General features: G+C 38.2%; 1 protein-coding gene across 2 annotated transcripts in view; it reads right to left on the bottom strand.

The window, feature by feature from the left end:
- Nucleotides 1–22,500, bottom strand: part of LOC137999629 (uncharacterized) — a 35,238-nt gene that overhangs the window by 9,625 nt on the left and 3,113 nt on the right. The window contains exons 3-19 of one of the 2 annotated variants that reach the window (XM_068845451.1): nucleotides 21,200–21,316; nucleotides 19,718–19,835; nucleotides 18,637–18,702; nucleotides 17,099–17,164; nucleotides 15,870–16,011; nucleotides 14,400–14,439; nucleotides 12,338–12,414; nucleotides 12,156–12,229; nucleotides 10,435–10,545; nucleotides 7,857–7,903; nucleotides 4,414–4,618; nucleotides 4,209–4,270; nucleotides 4,045–4,104; nucleotides 2,850–2,961; nucleotides 1,854–1,901; nucleotides 533–637; nucleotides 1–41 (exon numbers count right to left, since the gene is read on the bottom strand). The exon at nucleotides 1–41 is cut by the window's left edge and continues 10 nt beyond it. In XM_068845451.1, the coding sequence (XP_068701552.1) occupies nucleotides 1–41; nucleotides 533–637; nucleotides 1,854–1,901; nucleotides 2,850–2,961; nucleotides 4,045–4,104; nucleotides 4,209–4,270; nucleotides 4,414–4,618; nucleotides 7,857–7,903; nucleotides 10,435–10,545; nucleotides 12,156–12,229; nucleotides 12,338–12,414; nucleotides 14,400–14,439; nucleotides 15,870–16,011; nucleotides 17,099–17,164; nucleotides 18,637–18,702; nucleotides 19,718–19,835; nucleotides 21,200–21,316 (1,491 nt within the window). The remainder of the gene's footprint in view (nucleotides 42–532; nucleotides 638–1,853; nucleotides 1,902–2,849; nucleotides 2,962–4,044; nucleotides 4,105–4,208; nucleotides 4,271–4,413; nucleotides 4,619–7,856; nucleotides 7,904–10,434; nucleotides 10,546–12,155; nucleotides 12,230–12,337; nucleotides 12,415–14,399; nucleotides 14,440–15,869; nucleotides 16,012–17,098; nucleotides 17,165–18,636; nucleotides 18,703–19,717; nucleotides 19,836–21,199; nucleotides 21,317–22,500) is intronic. The other variant, XM_068845452.1, reaches the window with a different exon arrangement.

The following is a 22,500-nucleotide window of genomic DNA, read 5'->3' as shown; positions in this document are numbered from 1 at the left end:
CTTGCCCTCTCAAACAACTCCTCCGCTTTTTGCAGACATTGCTGAAACAGTACAAACAGAAGGATCATTTTAAGAGCTTTGCATCGCCACAGCATAGCTTCAGTTGATTTCATATACGCGGTTCAATATACGATTCATTTCATACATAATTTCGTTCGTTGATTCATTCATTCATAATAGAAACATTTGAACCCTCAAAATGACCAGCTACCAACATCAGTGACTTCACAGCTCAGTTTGTTTACTGAGAGGCGTCGCACCGGCATTGATAGGTCGCGGGTTCAAACCCCGTTGAAGTCCTGAATTTTTCAGGCTTCTCTATGCAAGTGCTAAAATTGCGTTCATAACTGCAAGGATCATAGCTTCACTTGAGATCCGTTTTAGACACAAACCCTTACTCAACCAAATGGAAGCGAAACGCGCAAGCGCGTGCTTTTCGGCGTTCGTCTCCAACAAAACGCTTTCCTCGGTCCAAGTGCATGAGAGGACTCTGGAACAAAGTTGTGGCAATGAGTCACAACACATTTCTTACTGTAAAAGAACTCGGCACTTCTTCTCCGATCGAAGGCGATGATGGATAAGTCATGTGTCCTTCTGCGTAAGAGATCGCGCTGAGCCATTTGCGATCACGGAATACCTGAAACAAGACACACGAAAGAAAGTCCAGAGTCGCACCTCATAAAAGTTAACCTAGGGTTTCGCCTAGGATTGCAATTTTTCGTTGATAAAAAGCTGGGTTCTATATGTAGAGGTAGTCCTACGGGCTTGTACAATTTCCTGTTGCCAATCTTCAGTAACAAAAAATTTCCCTGACTTTTCCCTGACATCTAAACAATTTTCACTGACCTTAAATTAGGTAAATAATCACATTTGATTCACATTTCTCTCCGTTTTCATTCTCTATGCATTTTATCTCCATCAACACTTGCGAAGTGTTTCCCAAAAATAAAATTCCCTGACTTTTCCCTGACCTTGAAAATTTTTTTGTTTTTTCCTGATTTCTCCCTGACCGTGGCAACCAAGAATTTGGTTGACCTTTAAAAAAATTTACTCGCACTGATTTATCCGACATCGCACGAGGTATAGAACTTATGACATCTCCTGACTACACTTTCTCCATTTTTAAACACAAATAATGTGATTATACTTATTAATAATATACATTCCAAAAATTGACTTTGTTTTCCTAATAGTTCACCCGTCCGCCACTTGTTTTGTTGAGCTTTCGCTACTTTCTTGTCAATCAATATAATACTTTCAACTTTTTGCACTCAATTTCAACTTTATGCAATGCTTAGGATTAATCGGGGTATTCACAGCCCACAATAACAAAAACAGAACAACAAACTGAAATTATTTGTTGGCATAAAAGTCCACAAAGAGGCAACGCTTAGCCCAGGCTTAACTGCATGAAATGCTGGCCAATTTATTCTTGTTCATGGTAAATAAAAACATAATTCAAGGACACAAACAAATAGACCAAAACTGTAACCCAATTTTTCAATACATCATGTTCACCTAGAAGCACATGACTTTGAAGTGTGTAACTTGCAACTGTTTTCCTTAGAACAAAGCTGGGGATTTTAGGATACCAATTTTATGCCCAAATATGGACAAAAATACGATCGAAGCTGCATGCGCGGGAAAATGCACGAACGACGCTTCATCCAAAATAAGGAAATATTTAAACTCAAAAAACTCCAGCTCTAGAACCATAGTTAAACGCTTCAAAGTCATGAGCTTCTCGTTCACCCTAAAACAAAAGGCATCGAATCTTGGCTTCCAGTAGAAAAATCACACGAATCCGCATATCATTCTCCAGGTCATATTTTGTAGTTTTTACTTTAAGTCACCTGATGGGTTCTGTGTTTCCATTCCCCGGTTTCAGGATTGAACATGTACTACGAAGGACACAAAACAACAACTATCAAAAGATTGAATCTTTTTTCACGGCAACAAATGAGCCCAACAAATTGACCTGCTCCCAACTGTGTGGCTCCATAGCTCAGTTGGTAAGGCGCTGCACCGGCATCGCAGAGGTCATAGGTTCGAATCCCGTTGAAGAAATCTGAATTGTTCAGTTGTCTATAAGAGACAATAGACCGATTCACAATACACAAAGATTCTTAACCTTGAGAGATTTGACTTGGATACAACATTGAGTTAGCCGAATCGGTCTGTTGCTTAAATCGTCCAAGTAAGGATGAGGTTCATTTCCGGAGTAGTCTGAAGTGTCAGCCGCCTCCTCGCCTTAACCCCACCCCCCACCCCCTAGAGGAAGGCCAGACTGATATGGGGGCATTATTTTTTCTCATTAAAGGGCTAAAAACTCAAAACGTAATAAAAAAACTTGTAGGCATCGGATCATTATCGCCTCCTCATCAATTGCCCGTCCCTCAACAGGGTCGAGGGGTTGGAACTTCCGAAGAACTATGATGCCGTGCTTTAGGGTGCAGGGATGGCGCATTGGTGAGAGCACTCGCCTCCCACCAATGTGGCTCGGGTTCGATTCCTAGACTCGGCGTCATACGTGGGTTGAGTTTGTTGGTTCTCTTCTCTTCTCCGAGAGGTTTTTCTCCGGGTACTCTGGTTTTCCCCTCTCCTCAAAAACCAACATTTGATTTGAATTGCGTTAATTTGTTGATTTCAGTTTAAGACACTACGTAACCTCTCGCTGGTATTCAAACTGATGAAGGTTGAGCGATTCAGCCGAAATAATTTTCAGTTGAGTGAGTTGTTTTAAAGGTTTTTATTTCGTTACGTTCTGAATTTTTAGTCCTTTTACGAGAAAGATGATGTATCCGGGGAGTGGAACAAACAGTTTTCCTTTTATAGGGACATTGTTTCACCTGTGGTAGAAGTTTCCAACCATGTTCCGCCACCATCTTTACAGCTTCTAAAACAAAGTCGACAGCATCTTCAGGCATGAAGTAGGGGAGATTAAGACGCACAAAGCCTGGCCTGCAAACAATAAATGAAGACTAAGAGCAACCTGTAACATCCCGGACAACAGACACTTTTGACCAAACATTTCGTGAAAATGAACCATCCCATAGAGGGCACTGCTATGACTTGCTTTACACATTCAATTGATTATGGCCCAGATATTCTTTGAAATGAACTGACCAAGGTCTTTCCTATCACTTTGCCTTTGATAGTCACGTACAGCTGTACATATATTTTGCCGTGAGCGATGGAAAGCAACCGGAAGCAAACTGTTTTCTGATTAACCTGCCTGGAGTTTAACACGTTGCCTAGTTCCCAGGACTCTGTTTTTCATCGAGTTCAACCCGTACTGGTCACATGATCTTAGTGAACAGTGACGTAACCGAAAACGATTAACGCGTAAAGCCTCTAAAAAGCCGTAGAACATTGGGCAACCAAATAAGAGCGAATTTGTCATTTCTATAGCGCTTTTTCTATATGAATGTATACTCAAATGCTCTTAACAATGAGGAGCAGCGAGGCATCATACATGAAGCTGGTTTCAAGGAAGCAACTCGTTTCCCTCACAAACCCTAATGATATGAGCCATATATGTTCCAAGTATGGAAATGGGTTGGCATGATTCATGGCTTTGCTGTGAGTAATATATGGATTTTATATAGGATATTGCCGTCAATATCAAAGCCATGTGTCAATGGTTTAATTCAGTTGTAGTTCTTTTCCATTTCACTATGGGATTGCTCCGTATTTTGGCAGCACCCCATACGTACCCCAGTTGTATCTCGTATGGGAATCATATGGTTCAGTCCCATACCAATGCCATATGATTCTTCACCAGGCCTCCACTATAGGAATGGTACGTATCTGACAGCTCCCAATATATCTAAGTCTACTACCATCCAATACGGGAATGCTTCACCGGAAAAGACCATACCATTCTCATATCATCCAGCAGATTGGTACACGATAAGGAAATCCTACATACTTTGCAGTAAACTTCCATACAATTCTTATTTGCCCAAAGCCAGTTCGCCCGTCTCAGACTGGTCTAAAGAGTGTCTTTGGCGAGAATCGCCTGTAGCATGCGAAAACACTAACCGTAAAATCTCTCGTTCAGAATACTCGTTGTATCGTCGAAGATGAACTCTGTCCAGACGACTGTTGAAAAAAAGGGGTTTAAAAGAAAAAGTACGTACGCAGTTGACAAAATTTGCCTAGGACAAAAACAAAAATTCAAAACGTTTTCGACAAACTGAACAAACCTGTCTTCCAATAAGAGATTTTCAATTTCTTTCGCAAGTGCCTCATTAATCCCCAAAAGGTTCTAACAAAGTGAAGATCAGTGATATACTAAATTAGTTTTTAATGACCAAGTGATGAGCATTTTTACAATATTATAAACAATATTATAAACCTGTTTTAACTCTCATGATCAATCACTTTAACCGAAAAAAGAAACCTGGGTACCTGAGCATAGGGTCCTGCACACGCACAGCCTCCACGGGCCTGTATTCCAAACAGGTCATTGAGCAAGGCACATACATAGTTGTGATGTAAGAGCACCCCAGAGATCGGGTGCCGAATTACAAATGAAAAGATAGGAAGCCTGGAGACTGCTGTGTTGCCCAGAATAACAAGGTCGTGAACGTTGTCCCACAAGGTCAAGGCTCTCCTGTTTTAACAAAAATAGCTGTCATTAACAAGTTGATGCAAGTGTATAATTATATTAAGGAAATGAATAATGTTAATGGCGGTAAACAAATAATGAGAAATGTACATGTACTTGTCAATGATTAGGCTTAGGTTTAAGTTTGTTTACCTCATATATAATGAGAAAAACATTTATACAGAAACGAGATGCTTCCGTGAAGCATACACTGGGTTGCCTGTGGTACATGCTACAGAAAATCAGAAGGCACTGAATTGTGTGGTATTGAAATACAGCATTCCAGTCTCTGAAGAATAACAAATAAAAGAGAAGCGAGAAACATTGGCTTCTGGGCTCACATGTTGATAATTTTCAAGTTCCCTCACAACTTCGTTTCACCACAAGTGTGCCCTCTGAGCATCTGACAGCTTTGTAATACTAAATTTCACTGAAGTCAAGCCCTGTTCCGTGGGGTTAGTGTTAGGATGGGAGACCACAACAATAAACCCCTCATAAAAACAGAAGCATCTGACCGAAAATACTATTAACGCTAACAAATGCGAACTCAGCAAGGTACAGATTTTGTTAGCTTGCTTTATGCAAAACAAATATTGATGAAAAAGCAAATAACTATTGATACACAGTTTTTGCAAAGAGCAGAAGGAAGTTTCCGGGACTGTCGATCGAGAATAAAATATTTACGACATGAAAACAACATTAATTTTGAACCGTGAATATAGAATATAAAAAGTTACGATCAGCGACAAACATTTTGGGAGATTTTTGCTACGTTTAAGTAAATTGCAAAATCGAAAGTGACATGGCCGGAATTCAGCGGGCGCCGTGATTAAGTTACCCTGGCATGTTTACTCGCCAAACAGTGAAGCATCTGTGTCAAATGATGGCAAGATACCGGGTTTTTGTAAGTTTCTTTTTCTGTCAAGTGTTATAAAGTTTGAAATGAAATGAGCGAAGTCAAAACAAAGATCACAATCGCCCAACTCTTGTTTATGCAAAGTCAAAATTTACTCTCCAAGACGCGTACGACGTGATTTATCACCAGGTAATTCCATCATTTTGGAAATAGCAGCTACTTTATTATCCATCTACGTCACAAGTTTTCACTGATTTTGGGGCTCAGTTTGTTGAAACTCAAGCACGCTTCCAACAGGCCTGTGAACCCTTCCTGCTGACTTTCCATTATTGAGCTCCATAAGGGTATATTTTGTTTAAGGATCCACTAAAACGCCATTCGCGTTACATGACTTTCGACGCCATTGCAGGCTAAGTTAATGATTCTACTGTGTCCACCAGAGAAATCTACGCAGTTCCACTACCCTCTCGATCCTAAGAAAATACGCGCAGAAGGCTCTATGCACAAAGACACCACTTAACAGGGGAGTGACAGGCAAGACTTTTACCGACACGGAAAAAAAAAAACAAAAACAAAAAAAAAGAAAAAAAAGAAAACAAACAAACTAAACGCAGACCTCGACTGGGTTTGCCATAGGCAACCCAGTAATTACCACATAAGGTATTACAAATTCTACATAATTAACAGCCTTTTGACATATACTACAACATCAAGTCAAACTACTGATTACAATACCAAAAACAGCAAGTGGTGAGGAGACCTTAGGAAGCCAAAGGCTTGTACAGAACAGCTCCAAGAGCTCCAAACAAGAGGACCAAGCTCTCAATTTTGTTTCCTGAGGTTGTCTAAGTCATCATTTTCAAATACACAAAATTATTATCTCTTTTATTATTTTCGCAAGCTAGTCCCCTATCCGCTGGATAAATCACTATCCAGTGGATAAGTCATAGTGAAAACCAACTGCGCCATCCAATGGATAGTGCACTACTCATCCTTTGAACAACTAGGGCCTGTTCCTTGAAATTAAAGTAATTGGACTTGTGGCACAGTAGTTATAATCTTCAAATGAATGAAGGGATTAGCTTCTAAAGAAACTCTGGTGCTGCGTCGGTGAGAGAGAAAGAGCCCAAAAATTTGGTTCAATTGATCGAGTTGCCAAAAGTCGAATTGGCAGAAGATAGAAGTGATCCTATAATACATATATATCATCAGAAACCCATATGGGTTGAAACGTGTAACGCGCGTTCACAGCTTCCGAATATTCAGTGCAAACTGATTGGTTGAATGTTTCAGTGCTAAGTACCATATATGGAAACCCCTCGCTCTTGTTGTTCCAAATATGGTACTTAGCAAACTGAATATTCAGAAGCTTGTTTCTTAGCACACAAAGGGCCGTTACACGTTTCAACCCTTATGGGTTTCTGATATCATAATTATCATATCTTTCTTTACCCTCAGATTTTAGAGTAGCTTGACGTTGGTAGTATCTCTGAGCATTTACTCTCCAAACCATGATATACCACAGAGGACAGACCATAACACCCGGGACGCGATGTCTTACTATTTGCGAATAGTGTGTGGGTTCTTGTAAGTCCCAAAGGCTTATGAATATTGAAGGCCTATGGTTTATTAGGCCTACGGTTTATCATCCATTAACTATTAGCAGATGTAATTACAAAGGCAGCACTTTCTCCTCAGTTATTTTAAGACCCTGAGTGTTGGTCCGGCCGGAGTCAAACTCACGACCTCCCGCATGGCAGCCCGGTGCTCAACAGACTGAGCCACCGGCCACATCACATGTATATGAACAATTTAAGCAATTCTCTCGTACACTGTACAGACACATGAACAATTCAGGTAGCTAACTGCTGCTTCAACGGGATTCGAACCCATGACTTCTGAAATGCCAGTGCAATTCTTCTGATGTTTATAAGAGAAAATTTATTAAATTGTCCAGATATGTGCGAGGATCACTTGCATCTTCGATCTATAACTCGCAGTTCAAATATGCATTTCTTTCATTCAAAAGTGGAATTGCCTCTGTGAAAAGATTGAATGGCTAGTGTAAGTAACAAAAGGCCAAAGCTTGAGCATCAGCCTTATATTTTTTCGCAAAGACACTTCAACCTTTATCAACTAATTTAATTTTAAATTTTTGTGATTATAATCCTCAACCAATACAATGAATAATCTTTTTAAAGATTGTTATGAGTACACAGTGGCCAGAAGTTGATAATCTGACCACTCTCAAATGAAAACGTTTAAAGTATTGCTCCTTCACCAAACTGGCCCAATTAGAGAAACACAATCATGATTCTGAATTTACAAATTATCGCAATCTCACATTTGAAGTGACTATAGGAGGTTCTGAAAGGCGTATCAGCTAACCTGCATAAATCCTTTTCTTTAGCCATGATGGAGGCTGCTCCAATTTCCTGACAAAAAAGGATCAAGTTCAATCTAAAAAATTTAATGCTTCATATTTTCAACAACTTTTGAGAATGTCAATAATTAAAATTAATATTCATTCATTTACCACAGAGTTAGACAAGCTTTCTTTTTAAATATTATTTTTTAATTTCCCGGTTTTTTGTTTTTTATTCCACCTACATAATCTTCTACAAAAGCTTAAATATAACTGACTTAAATAACTTCTTTTTTTCATAACTTTGTTTCTTTTCAAATACCACAAAAGTTGCAACTTACACTGTACAATTCATTGCATCATAAGTTTAACAACAAAGTCATTTCTTTTAAAGGTAATGCCAGTGATTTTAGTCACAGATATGTATTTTTCAATTTCAGTTTTACCCAGTGTAAAAGTTATGTAATTCCTTCTTATCATCAAGAGCATTAGTAAACAAGAAATAATTGAGGAAGTGAGCAAGGCAATCTAACGTTTCACACAGTGTGAACCATCATTTCTTTTTCCACCAATGCTTATAATTTATGCTCTTCACATAGAACAAGTTAAGAAGACAATGAACCAAAGTAAGAACAACAACAAAAGGATGGTACAAGAACAACGCAAGTATGATTACGATGACAGCTACTGGAATGTCCTCTGAAAATATTCCTTTGTATCATTTTAATCCTTTAGTTATTGATTATTTAAAAGATGATTTCAGGATGAAATTGAATGGCAGTTATCCAGGTATCAAACTACAATGGAAGTGACATGAATGATACAGAATGTACAAGATATTCATACTGTATATTTGAATGCAGAAATTGATTGCAGATTGAAATACATGAGAGTTGGAGATTATTGCAGTTAAGCAGCAATTTTAAGTCCCTATGACGCTTATTTTTCCCCATTTTTTAACTTTTCATTTAAATATTTTTAGAAACAGTCCTAAGAAAATATGTGCGCTGATTGGTTAAAAATCGTGTTTCTATAACTCTATGGAGACACAGAACTAGCCCGAGCTGTTGACGTAGTGATGGCGCGAGCAAAGAGAATTTACATTTTGATAATTAGAGTTAACAAGTTGCTTTCCTTTTCTTCCTCGCGTTGTTTTCTAAAAGAAATAGAAAACATGTACTCCGTGTTTCTATCGAGTTATAGAAACATCGAGTGAAAGTTTGCCTGCAGCTCGTGTTCCCACAGCATTTCCAGTTCTCCCAAACTTTCACTCGATGTTTTTATAACTCGATAGAAACACGGTACATGTTTTCTATTTCTTAAATAGTGTCTGGAGTGTAGTACTTCAAAAGTTTTTCCCTTGTAGTGTATCCACGCATTTTGGCCAAGCCAGTTGGGTCCTGGTAACTAATGACGTCAAAGAAGTCAAGAAATGCAATTCCCTTCTGAATCGTCAATACATTCACAGCATCCGAAGGGTACCTATCGTCCGACATTTCTACAACAATAAGACTTCTAATTCTTAGAGATGCGATCAAGTTACTTCCTCGAGGTCATTAGTTACCAGGGCCCAACTTGCTCTGCCAAAATTTCTTTGTGTTAAGACCCACTAAACTGAAAGGGGAAATTTTTTGAAGTACTACACTCCAGACATTACAGAGAAAAGTTAACTTGTCAATACATGAATGAAGGGTAGATGCCATACAGCAAATGCAGCGATTGGCAAAGAGGGTCAATTGGCAAGCGGTAACCATGGAAACCTAGCCGGAGGTCAACCTCCACACTCATCACACTGTCTTGTACATGTACTCACAAATTCTTGTCCTCATGAGAGGGTGGGTGGGGAAAAAGCGAAAGCAAATGGAGATAAAACCCCGAGCAAAAAACAAGCACAAATGCAAACAAAAGCAACAGTACATGTGCAATGTCAATAGCCGCTGACCAACAGACCTTTCCAAGTTAACTTTGCTTATAAATAACTACGGTACATTTAAAAAACAGAAAAAATAAGCATCCTAGCGACTTTAAGAAGTTGGGATGAAATTAAGCCTGAAAAAACAGGTTTGAATGGGGCCCAAACCCATGACCATGTGATTGTGCAGCACTGGTTTACCAATAGGTTTTAGACCAACCGGGAGCTGCTCACTGGTGAGTTTGAATTATAATAATTATCCTAGAAGAGGTTCACGAACAAATGAGTAATAGAGAAAATTAGGTATGAATGTTCATGTAATTTCTTATTTGAGCTGTGGAAATCAAAATACATGAGGGCTGGAGATGATGGCAGCTAATTCGCACCCACAAGTAACCAACTCCCAGTTGGGCACTGTCTACAGATAACTCAGTTGGAAAAGCAGTGTAGCCCAAGCGCACAGTCAACTCTCATGTAATGAAGGACATGGAAGTTTAGAGGGAAAATTGAAAATGTTATCATTGGGCGGTCCTGTCTGGAGCTCAAACTGGTATAATTAATGTAGCTGAAAATGAGAACAGCAAAAAAGCAGAGCCATGGTTTTTGCCTATTAAGCCAATTATTTTGCGGCAATATGGCTCTTGTAGAAGCCATTGTAGCAAATAAAGTCACAAATAATTATCTTCTACCTGTTTCAGCTGAAATACCAATCCAGCTCTGATGGCACCAACTATTGCTGGGGTCCCAGCTTCTTCTCTCATCTCAATCTCTTTGAGGTACCTGTGAGAGTTTTCTGTGACCTGAATAAAAGTAAACAATGATTATTAATCTGGATGATGGAGAGAATATATCATGCTGTTATTTCCAAGCAGAATGTTAACTCGCCTCTCACAGTGAATCTGTTCTTTTTTCAACCATTTGACTCCCGAGCCGGCCTGAACCGGCCATACTTAGTACTTTACTCTGTCTAATGCCAGAAGATTTTACTCGTCAATGGAGAGCCCCCCGGAGTCAATGGGTTAAGGTCAATTTTCACACAAGGGCTATAACTAACACAAATAGCAGTAATCTCGGATTATTGAAGTGCATTTGAGATTCGCCTTAAAAGCAAAGAAGAAAGGTAGGAAAGAAAAATTGTTACAGGACCGAAGTTTGAGGATATGAGGATATTTGCCCTTGGTTAGACTCTTAATCATAAGTATGGATAGGTGCAAAAAAATTGTGTGATTTAAGAACTCAAGGTACTAAGTTTAATGGTCAAAACAACCATGCATCATTTCTGAAGAAACAATTTAACGTAAATAGTCCCCTGATAGGACTTGTGGTTACTAGTAAAATACTTAACCCAAAAGATTGAAGAAAGTTAAAGGAATTGAGTAACATTATCACAGGAACAATCACAAAAACTATCAAAATCTGAATTTTGTTGAAATTGTCTGAAAAATTATTACTGAGAAAAGTCCCTTCCCAAAAATCAGTGTGTTGACTCCATACAAACAATTTACGCATATGGTGCATCAATGCAAGTATGACCAGCTTCAAGATGGCACTGAAAAAGCAGACGAATGAAAAATGAACAGGATACCCAAGATTAGAAAATGCCTTCTCCTAATGTCAGAGTCATGACAAAAAGTGATGCCCAACAATGGCTGATACATTTAGTGCCCCTTTTTGGATGACGTAACATTTTCAATTATTATTCATGTACATGTACAGAACTTTACCCCTGGAAATGGAAAAGATACCCCCTTGACAATGTCAAAACCTTTATAATCACCAAACTTTCCAGGTGCCTTACTCAACTGAAAATTGTAGTACTCTTGTCAACTTCAGATCTCCATGAACAAGGTTCAGTGGAGAAGGATTAACACTGGCATACATAGCTGGCTGTGGGATTATCTAAACAAGTGCGAGGGCAACTGGCATCAAAGCGGAAGCCACGTGCCGCGGGGGATTTTCAAGTGGAGCTTCACCGCGAGGGAAGTGGGTTCAACATGCCACTCACTCTCACATTTGTTTAAATGATCCTGTGGTAAAATATCCCACCAGCTACGCAGGCTAAACCTACACTGGATATTCAAGTGAACTCACTGAAACTGGAGAAATATAGGGTGTCTTTGAAACAGATGATATGAGGAAATGATAGTTTCTCTTACTCACATTCACACATGATTTCCACCTTTCTGAAAGACATCAACTTGAGTTGAACAATAAGGAGAATGCCTGTCTGAACCCTTTAAGTTCTCAATTCACCAAAATTAACCCAGCATAGTTACACCAGGTAAAAATAGTCATATTTTTGCGTTTCTGAACAAAGTTATGACCTTATTTCAGTAGGAAGGAGGAAACCACGCCAAACTTATACTAAAAAGATACCATCTCACGTCAAGTGTGCATTACATGTACATACAAAGAACACAGAGCCTCCACCACAACCTGATGGAACAGGATTCTTAAACAGGTTTTTCTTGGCTATGAGGATACCTGCAGAAAAGAGGAAGAATTTTGTTAAGAAAGTTGTGTCCTATAATAAATTGCCCTCTAAAATGAAAGCTAAAATTAATAAAAGTTATTCGAAGACAGTTTTAATACCTGGTGTTTGAACTCCACCCACAAATTTGTGTGTTGAAATAAAAATTGCATCCTTGTAGACCAAGCTCTGTTCATCACTACCTCAAACAAAAATAATAAATACATCTGCAATTAAATCCCAGCAAATGCATTTCTTATTAAATACCTCTTGCTAACCAAGTTCGAGGTCTGTACTGTAAGTTATCAACCTTTTTGTTTTCATTGATTTATGGCACAAGCACAAAGCGTGTGGGCCACAAATCAACAGGACAAAACAAGGATCCGTAACTTTCAGTAAGGACAGAGAAAGCGATGTTAGTAAGATATTTAATATATCTTTGAGGTAATCAGGCAAACCGGAAACTAGTTGAAGATAATTACAATGTTCTACTGCCACAAAGATTGCCATGCCAAAACCCAAAACAAATAAATCTTCTTGGCTTTTTGAAATGATTACAGTTTCTTGCAAGATTCAACGGTTTTACAAGTTAATGTAACATAACTGACAGAAAAAACTTGCTAGAGAATGTTTTATCAAAATTTCAAATTTGGTCCGTGCATAAATCAACGGAAAAAAACTTGGTCCATAACTTACAGTAGGTTAGTAAGAGGTATATTATTTTTCTAAATTCAAAATAATTTTGTTGACTAATAAATAAATTAATTTATTACTTGATTCTGACACGATGACAGCAAATCCTAAATAATGAACTCTGTACATACTCAATTAAGTTTGCTATACAACGAGCAAGTGCATATGACTAAGAAGTGCAAAATCAAAACAAAAGAAAAAGAGGCATAATACATAGTACAAACCTGGATGAAAGTTCTTAATAGCTGAATAGAAACTTGTACATATTTCAAATCCCCAAAGACAACTTACTATTCAGTCTTTCCTCAAGAATACACTTTGTGGAGTGTTTTAAACAAAAAGGTGAGTTTCTCGCACAATACCTCTGTACCAGTTATCACAACATTTGGAGAGTTCTCAAATTGAACAAGCCTTAACAGGGATTTCAATATCTTTTGAAGTAGATGCCTGGGCTAGTCAGAGTAAGCGGCAGTCCCTCTGGTCATTTATAAGGGTTTGAGTGATAATCAAGGCAGAGTAGCGGTGGCGAGAGGCAAATTCCTGACAACATAGAGGGCAGTATACTCAATGTAACCAGCTTCTAATGAAACCCCTGCTTAAAGAAGACAGTCCAACACAGTTTTTGAGTAGATGTAGAATGTTGTTCATCCTTCAGCCCTGAATTGCATACATGCCAACTCTCCCGCATTATCCGGGAGTCTCCCGGATACGAAACGAATGTCCCGGTCTCCCGTACGGGTCATCAAATCTCCCATATAAAACCGACTCTGGAGACTTTGCTCCAGTGGAGGCTCAAATTGTATCCCCAAGTTGAAAAAAATGGATTTTTTCAAACTCGTTTCATTGTTTGTTGATGCATTTCTTCATCTCTGAACAAAACAAAGCTCTGTTTGTTATTACAGCCATATAAATGATTGATTGATCATATTTTTCCGTTTAACCAATAAAAATTATCGACATAAGTGCTCTGTTTTCCCGCAAATTTCCTGTTCAAAATAGATTATTCTTGTATTCTGACGGACTGCTGGGAGAGAAGTGGGGGGGGGGGGGGGGGGGGTGGGGAGACCAGATGGAAAATATCTCCAGATTTTAGATCTCCAGAGGTTGGCATCCCTGGAATTGTCAGACTCCATTGCCAAGTAAATTTGTCTGATGTTAGACAGACTAAAATCGATAAACGAAAACTAAATATTCAATAGCAGTTGCTATTGTTAGTAAATACAAATGTCATGTATTAATTTATCTCGAGTTCACAGTAGTACTTGCTTGTAACTTTTCTAGTCATAATTTTTAACAATGTAATAACTATTACCTAGACTTTCACACAAGAGTCAAGAGAGTCCTGTAGGACACTTGGGAAAACAAAACTATCTGTTTCACTTGGGACCATACATAAAGTGTATATCAGAACATAAAAAAAGGAAGATAAAAATTAATGCTTTTCACATCTCCATATCAAATTATTTTTTAAAGCACACTCTCTGTCATTACCTTGTCACAAATGGATTCATATTGATTTCCACATATGGACCTGCAAAAATACACAGAGCTGCTTGTTTTAAAATGCTGCAAAAATGGTGGTGGTCAAACTCAAGCTCCTAAGTAAGTAAGTAAAGTCTTTATTTCATGAGGGTGATCAGCACGTAATAGCAGAAGCAAATAAACTTGTGGCCCTCAAGCTCGTCAAGAGAAGCAAAGTGGATACAGGGACAAGATGTTTTGCTTCTACATGAATGTTGTCTCTGGTATTTACCCATCAAATACAGTAACTTATCAAATGGGGTTAGTTTCTAATGAACGTGTGGTGTTGCATGTTGGTCAAGAGGAAAATGGAAATTATTTTGGTTGTGACAAATAAGAGTAGATTAACCATTGCAGGAAAATTGTAATATGTAGATTTAGCCAAGCCTAAAAGCAGAGCTCCCAGGTTTTTTATTCTTATGATATGTTAACCTGGCTTGACTCTGCAATCTAATTGAAACCCAGTGTCTCGTCGGCGGTCAACTTCAAAACAACAGCTGACCTTGATAAGCTCTAATCTTGAGCCCACGATATGGTCATGTGATACTGGTCAGTGGATACCTTGTTTTGACAGGTGTCAATTGACCATAATACTGGTGTCCAATATCAAAGACGTATGCTGTAAACTAGCTGGAGACAAGTAAGTGTATACAAGTATCGATTCTCTAAACTTGAGCCCATGAAACAGTCACATGATACTGGTCACATTGGCATACATGCAAGGGTGGCCAATACCAAATTTCTTACCAAGGCCGGCGTGGAGCTGCACTATAAAAAAAGCTGATGTCTCAAGCATTAGCAAATTTCACAGAGAAAAGTACTACCGGTACTGCTCTGCTCAGCTCAGCTCAGCTCAGCTCAGCTGCACCATTATAAATCTAGCCGCAAGAGCTAATGCTATAAAATTTGATGCTAAAGTTTCCCAAGTAAATGCATCTCGCATTTCAAAATACAGGCACCTGGTGCAAATCTTCTCAGATACGTTCAGAAATGCATGTAATTTGATGCACGCCAATTTCAATAAGCGTCACAAAAATTGATGTCCCCTGGCTCTTCTCCCTACATGTAACTTCAACATCTCTTGTGTCTGGGAATACAGACAATTAACATCAAAAAGTGTCCGCTAATCTCTGGTCCTCAAGTACATTATTTTGTAAAGAGAAACAGCTGCATTTACCCCGACCAAAAAATAATGCCAACCCTTACACTTCTCTTATTGCTAAAAATAGGTCTACAGCAAATGCTTAGAATTAAAGGAACACCATGTGCTTGATATCAAAATTGGTCATGCGTCTAATTACGAGTTTGCATTCCTGGACAATCCATGAGTGGAATTTTTTCAGAGTCCAGTTTACTACATGTACTTGGTGTCAACTTTGCATTACATGTACATCAGACATTGCCTAACACTGTTCAAATTGATTTGGCTCAAAACATTACCTGCAGTGGCATAATCCCAAAAAGCTAATGCACCATGTCTGTGCAAACAAGCAGTGACAGCGTTGGTTTCTGTTAAAATCCCAGTCACATTTGATGCCACAGAAAAACACCCAATCAGCTGCTTTCCTTTCGAAGAATTGAGCTATAATTATGATGATACAAAAGGTTAAATTATACACTGTATTTTATTCCTTTTCCGCAATGTTGTCATGGACCTAGAAAGGTAATCAAACTTGACACCTAATAATTCATAAACTTATTACCATTATTATTGAAATTGAATTATTGAAAACCATGCATTCCTTTGGTTGAAAGTGAGATCATAGGGTTTCGTAATGCAATGAAATTAATAGGTAAAGGTTAATGCAATAGGTAGGTACATGTACGCTGCAGTTCAATTTTTTTATGCTACTTCAATTTTCATTTTCCTTTGTTTCAGATTACCATTTGTTACCAGTAATATTGGACAAAGAATAATCAAAATTAAACTGGTTTGAAAAATTTTTAACTGAGAAAAAATTTGAACCCCCCATAGGTATACTACATGTAGGTATATATTCTACACGAAGTGCATCTACCAAACATTATTATTGTCCTCACTTTAGAATTAATATAAGGAAGTTTTGTCCCACCATTGTTGGTAAATACTATTGTAATGACCTCCAGCTTTCTGTTGGTAGTATAATTTCATTTAAACTTCTTTTTAAAAAGGCACTTAACAACATAATATTATTGAATGTAGTGGATTGCAGTCGTGGTGTGTGTGGGTGTGTGTGTACTTATGCGTGTGTTCACGTCTTTGTGCTGGAAAAATGATACATTAATAGAAGTTATTTCAAGGGCCTCTTCTACATGTAGTCTTTATTATAATTATAATATTGTGCCCTTCTCCATTCTTGTTTCTCTTCTTTGTTAGATTCTAATAATTATACTGTAACGTGATGAATGGAGGAAAAATTAATATATATGAAATAAAGGTATAGGTAATTATGCAATGAAAATAATACTGCAACAAAACAATAACAGTTACATATTAATTATTATTACTAAACAACAAAACTACTGTCAAAATGTTTGCCCGTGACCATCTCTACACCGGGCTCCTCAAGACTTTTACCAATGACTGCAGCAGCTTTGCAATATCAATAATACTTGATATAAGTATACAGTCATGTAACTGCAGGGGATTCTCAATGAGTTCACCTGTTTGGGCTGTACTACGAACAAACCTCAAGTTTCAATTCCAAATCAGCTAAGTCAACCAATCCACGTGAATCTTGCTTGATCCATACAACCTTTAGAATGTAAAATTTATCAATTTTTTTTAGGGTGATAGCCAAGTAAAATGCAGTAAAGAGCAAATTTCCCACTAGTGATGGGCAGCCATAAATTTGGTTGGCTAACCACAAGAAAAGAAGTGCATTGGAACAAAACTAGACTCCAATTTTACAGAAGATTGTCTGATGGTATACCAATAATTGTTAAATTCTCAACCTCGAATAATGCAATTCTCGTGCTCTGATTGGTTCACTCAATCTCGGTTATCAGCTCATATACCTTAGTTTGACCTTATTTGGTAAATTATTGATCTAAGTGTTGCCAAGCTAAAAGTTTTTTCGCCGGAAAGCGAAATTTGTCTCTGAAGAAAGCAAAAAAAAAGTTTTTCTGGACAGCTGGGTTAAATTCTGACGTTTAGAAGTACGCGAAAAGGTAAGAAATGTTTTTGTCTGACCACAAGGTGTTACACGGCATCGCATCGGTTCTCATCAAGTTTTTTCGATTTCGCTCCGATGATTTGCTCGCTTTTTTCGCACGCATTTCGTACTTTCGTAAATTTTGGAGTTTAAAGGAATTTAATAAAACAATCATTCCATTCGCGCTTGTTGGATATGAGACTGGTTATAGCCAACTCGGCACTACGCGCCTCGTTGGCTATTTACCATCTCATATCCAACGCGCACTCATGGAATAATTGTTAATTAATTTGGAAGTCCATGACATCATGTGCAAGGCCCATTCTTTAGGTCAATGACAGTTAATAGACCCATATCACTCAATGTCCAAACAAACAATGGTTGGCTGACAGTTGCCCGACAGGTTTTTTTAGGGAGCTGCTCTTCACTTTTACCTTGTAAAATTATGCATTCATTTGCTTGCACCTGCAAAACACACTTGTTTTGCTTGCCACAGCCAATTGTATGGGGAAGCACTTGTCTGACACTTCAGACCATGCTCAAATTAGTTCAGAGAAACATTGAGTATTTGCCTTTAAAACATTACGACAATTAATTTTTAATAATGGAGAGTAGGTGCCATAAAAGTAGCAAGAGAGGAGGCAGCACTCTCCTCAGCAGCAAAGACGTTATCAGGGCAACAGTCACAGTCCACCTCCCAGGCACCCCTGAGAAAACCAGTGTGACTGGAATGTATACTTGCCCAAAAATAATTATGGGAGGGAGGGAGGGACGGAAAAGAGGAAAGCAAGCCAAAAAGCAACTTGAACCAAAGCACATGGCAATGCCCCTGCAAACCTCCCTGGAGTCCCCCCAAATATGCCAGGCAAAACCACTGCATTGGCTTGGTTTTAACTTTTTCTAAATTATATTTAGCCTCATTTAAATTACAATAGACTGGAGTTAATTAATTATTATTAATTCAATAAACCAATCATAATCTGATATAAAAAGATGATGAAACAATTTAAACAAAAGGAAAGAAAACAATAATTATTACTTGACAGTAACAATTATATTTGTCCAAGATATACCTCTGCTTCAAGTTCTTTCCAAGGAAGAAGATTTGAATGATGCTCAAATGGTCCAACAAACACAACCTGATAACAGAAAAAACAGCTGGTGAGATGCTTTGATTTGGCCTTTTTTATGCTACTGCCATTCATTGACCTGACTGTGGCATGCCTAAAGCTTACAGTAGTAGTACTAGTTTTGTGCTTGAAATAATATATCAAGCTGCAAAATAATCCAAAATACCTTAAATTAAATATAAACTACATGTTTTCCACAAAAAAAGGAAGTTGATCTACTTCTCATGGCACCATTAACATGTCATAATAAGCAATCTTGTAATTAAAACCTTAATTTAACGAGCAAAATTAAATACTAATTATTACTGGTATTGTTTAACCCTTTGACGTCCAAACCGGCCTAAACCGGCCAGACTTAGTATTTTACTCTGTCTAACGCCAGACGATTTTACTCGTCAATGGGGAACCCCTGGGAATCAATGGGTTAAATCCTCACACGACTGCCATGCTTGTCTTGAGTCATGCTTGTTTCTTGTATTTAATTCAGAAATGGCAGATGAGCAATGCAAGAAACATGCCTCTGCCAGTTTAGGACTTTGAATAGGAATAGGACTTCCTTAATTATATTTCACTTTGATTCCAAGTTTGAGGAAAATAATATCAAATTAAAATAAAAATTTTAATAATAACTTTTAATTACAGCAACCTTTGATCCTGAACAGGCAGAGGAAACCCTCTCTGTCCCTAACCCTTGTTCAAAGAACAGTCAATGATTTAATGCTAATTAATTGTTAATTGACTAATAGCAGAAACCCATAAGGGTTGAAACGTGTAACGCATGTTCACAGCTTCCGAATATTCATTCAGTACGAACTGATTGGTTGAATGTTTCAGTGCTAAGTACCATATTTGGAAACCCCTTGCTCTTGTTGTTCCAAATATGGTACTTAGCAAATTGAATATTCAGAAGCTTGTTTCCAAGCACACAAGGGGCCGTTACACATTTCAACCCTTATGGGTTTCTGCTAATAGTGTACAATTTACAAAATAATAAAGTTGGAGTTACAGCATTAGCACTAGTTACCGGAGGTTTCTTCAAATCAAGGGCATGAATTAACTTGTGAACAGCTCCCGTGGCACCATTTCCCACAAATATTACAGAATCATGTTCACTTGCATTCACCGCATTTCTGATGATGTCCCTTGAATAACCCAAAAGTATCAATATGGTATCAGTAAAATGGTATTTAAAGGAAATGATCAATTTCACAATAAACCAGTCAATCAGTTGGAAGCATTAACCCTTTGTTTCCCAAGGGGTGCAGGAGCAATGAGCAAAATCACTAAGTGTAAATCTTTAAGCATCAATCTTTGGGGTGAAAGGGTTGGCTGAAGGCCAGTGAAATGAATGCTGGTGCGATTCTTTAGCCAACTGAGCTATTGAAGCCACTGATGTTGGGAGTTGGTCATTTGTGGGTTCCAATGTTCCAGTGATGAATGAATCAATGAACAAAATGATATAAAATTTTATTACGAAATGAATCATATATTGAACTGCGGATATGAAACCACATGAGAGGAGCTATGATCCATGCAGTTATGAACACAATTTTAATTAATAACAATCATTGCATACTAGAGAAGCCTGAAAAATTCAGGAATTCAACGGGGTTTGATCCTATGACCTCGCAATGCCAGTGCAACGCTCTAACCAACTGAGTTATGAAGCCACACATGATCAGCCCATTGGAAACCACATCAGCTCCCAACATCAGTGGCTTCATAGCTCAGGTGGTTAGAGCGTCCCACTGGCATCGTGAGGTCACAGGTTCAACCCCTGTTGAATTCCTGAATTTTTCAGGCTTCTCCATGCAATTGTTAAAATTGGCTTCATAACAGCGAGGATCATAGCTCCACTTGATTTCATAACCGCAGTTCGATACATTATTTCATATATCATTTCACTCATTGATTCATTCATCATGGAACACTGGAACCCATGAATGACCAGCTCCCAACATTAGTGGCTTCATAGGTCAGTTGTTTAGACAGAGGGTCACACCAGTATTACAAGGTCACGTGGGCAAACCTCGTTGAATTCCTGAATTTTTCAGGCTTCTGTATGCAATAGTTAAAATTGTATTTATTTCATAACTGCAAGGATCATTGCTCCACTTGAATCTCAAAATAGTACAAATCTATGTTAAGTGTTTTTCAGCATTTTAGGAAATGCATCTAAGGAGGAGGCAACATCGAAAAATAAGATTCCAAACCAACTTTGACTGGAAAGTGAGTGTTGTAAAACCAAAACCAAAGTAATTACTTTGGCCAATCAAAAAGGATGGAGACAATCCCGTAAACCAATCAACACTCAAAGTAATTACACACAACCGACCCAAAGCACGGGAAAATGCACGCATGAGGCACAATTGGTTTTGGTTTTTACTTCTGATTGGTTGAAAAAGCGGTGCGAGAACTTTGAACCAATCACTGAGTGAAGTAATGCAAAACCAAAGTAATTCGCTAATTACTTTCGACACTCAACTGAAAATCGCTCTAAGCTGACCTGGCTTCATGACGATACAAAGTAGTTTGTAGTGATGTAACAGTTGTTGTTGTGTGAGTATTGCCATAATGCGGTAAGACCTGCTCCTGTATGTAATCTTCAATGAATGATAATGATCTGCAAGTGAGAAGGAGTTGCAAGAATAATTATCAAGAAAGTCGTTGGAGATCAAAAGCTACCAAATATTATAGATGGCTTGTAATTCTCTTTTTATTATATGAACAATAAATATAGCAACATCGTAGAGATTGAAAAGAAGGCTTTAATACAAATACTGGGTATTAATACAAATTTTAAAAAAGGCGAGAAGAAGAAGAAGAAATTGTTACCTCCTTTCTCAATATCACCACTTAATTGTGTTAAATACGAAAAATACGCCACTCTGTTCCCATATGTAGTGCTCAAATTAATTCTACGAGTGCTTTCTGTTCCCTAGAAAACACTCCCGTCCGTATAATAACATGGAATAGCCTACAAGTCACTCATATTTATTGTTTTTTCTCACCAGCCTTTATGTCAGTGTGTATACTAAGAAACTAAAAGTGGCAAGTGGAATAAGTTCCATGGTATATGACCCGTTGTCATTAATGTGCCAACTAGATACCTATTGGCTGTCGAAACAAAGGTTCTTTTGTTCTGTGGTTGGCAAAATTTAAATATCAAAAGAATTGTTTATAAACAGTGAATATCACTATAGCGTGAGAATGTGTTAAATAACTACTATTTTATAGTAAGCCATGGCAACTGGGAGACACAGTCAATGCAATGTACAATGGTAGGGTTCGGTAATATATGGATCGACAAAGTATACAACCTCTTTCCCACATTCTCATTGGTAGTTATTTGGTAAAGGTAACCAATCCAATTTGTGAAACTCATTGGTCTACACATCAACCAACAGATAATCAACAAACAATGTTGACCGACACTCAACCAACTGTCAGTTAACGTGTTGGCTAATGTGTAAAGGTAAAAAAGGTAAACGTCCTTATTTTGCGAGGGTAACAAGTGACAGTGAACTAGAGTTACTGATAAAGTTGTGGCCTGCTGTACTGTGGAATTCCAAGCACTAAACTGTCACGCCGCACGCAAGACTCACAACAAAGCCCCTTTCACAAAGCACACTCTGTACCAAGTAACACAAAGAAGAAGGTCTTCAACTGCTGGAATGGATACCACAGTGTCCCACTCCAGCCAGAAGACCGGCACCTTACGACGTTCGTCACTCCTTGAGGGCAGTATCGATACAATACCACACCTCAGGACTACATAGCCTCAAGTGATAACCATTTGTGACACTT

This window comes from Montipora foliosa, chromosome 4 (genome assembly GCF_036669935.1).
Source record: "Montipora foliosa isolate CH-2021 chromosome 4, ASM3666993v2, whole genome shotgun sequence".
Taxonomy (NCBI): Eukaryota; Metazoa; Cnidaria; class Anthozoa; order Scleractinia; family Acroporidae; genus Montipora; species Montipora foliosa.
The sequence above is the reverse complement of the archived record's forward strand: the minus strand, read 5'-3'. Positions and strand labels throughout refer to the sequence as shown.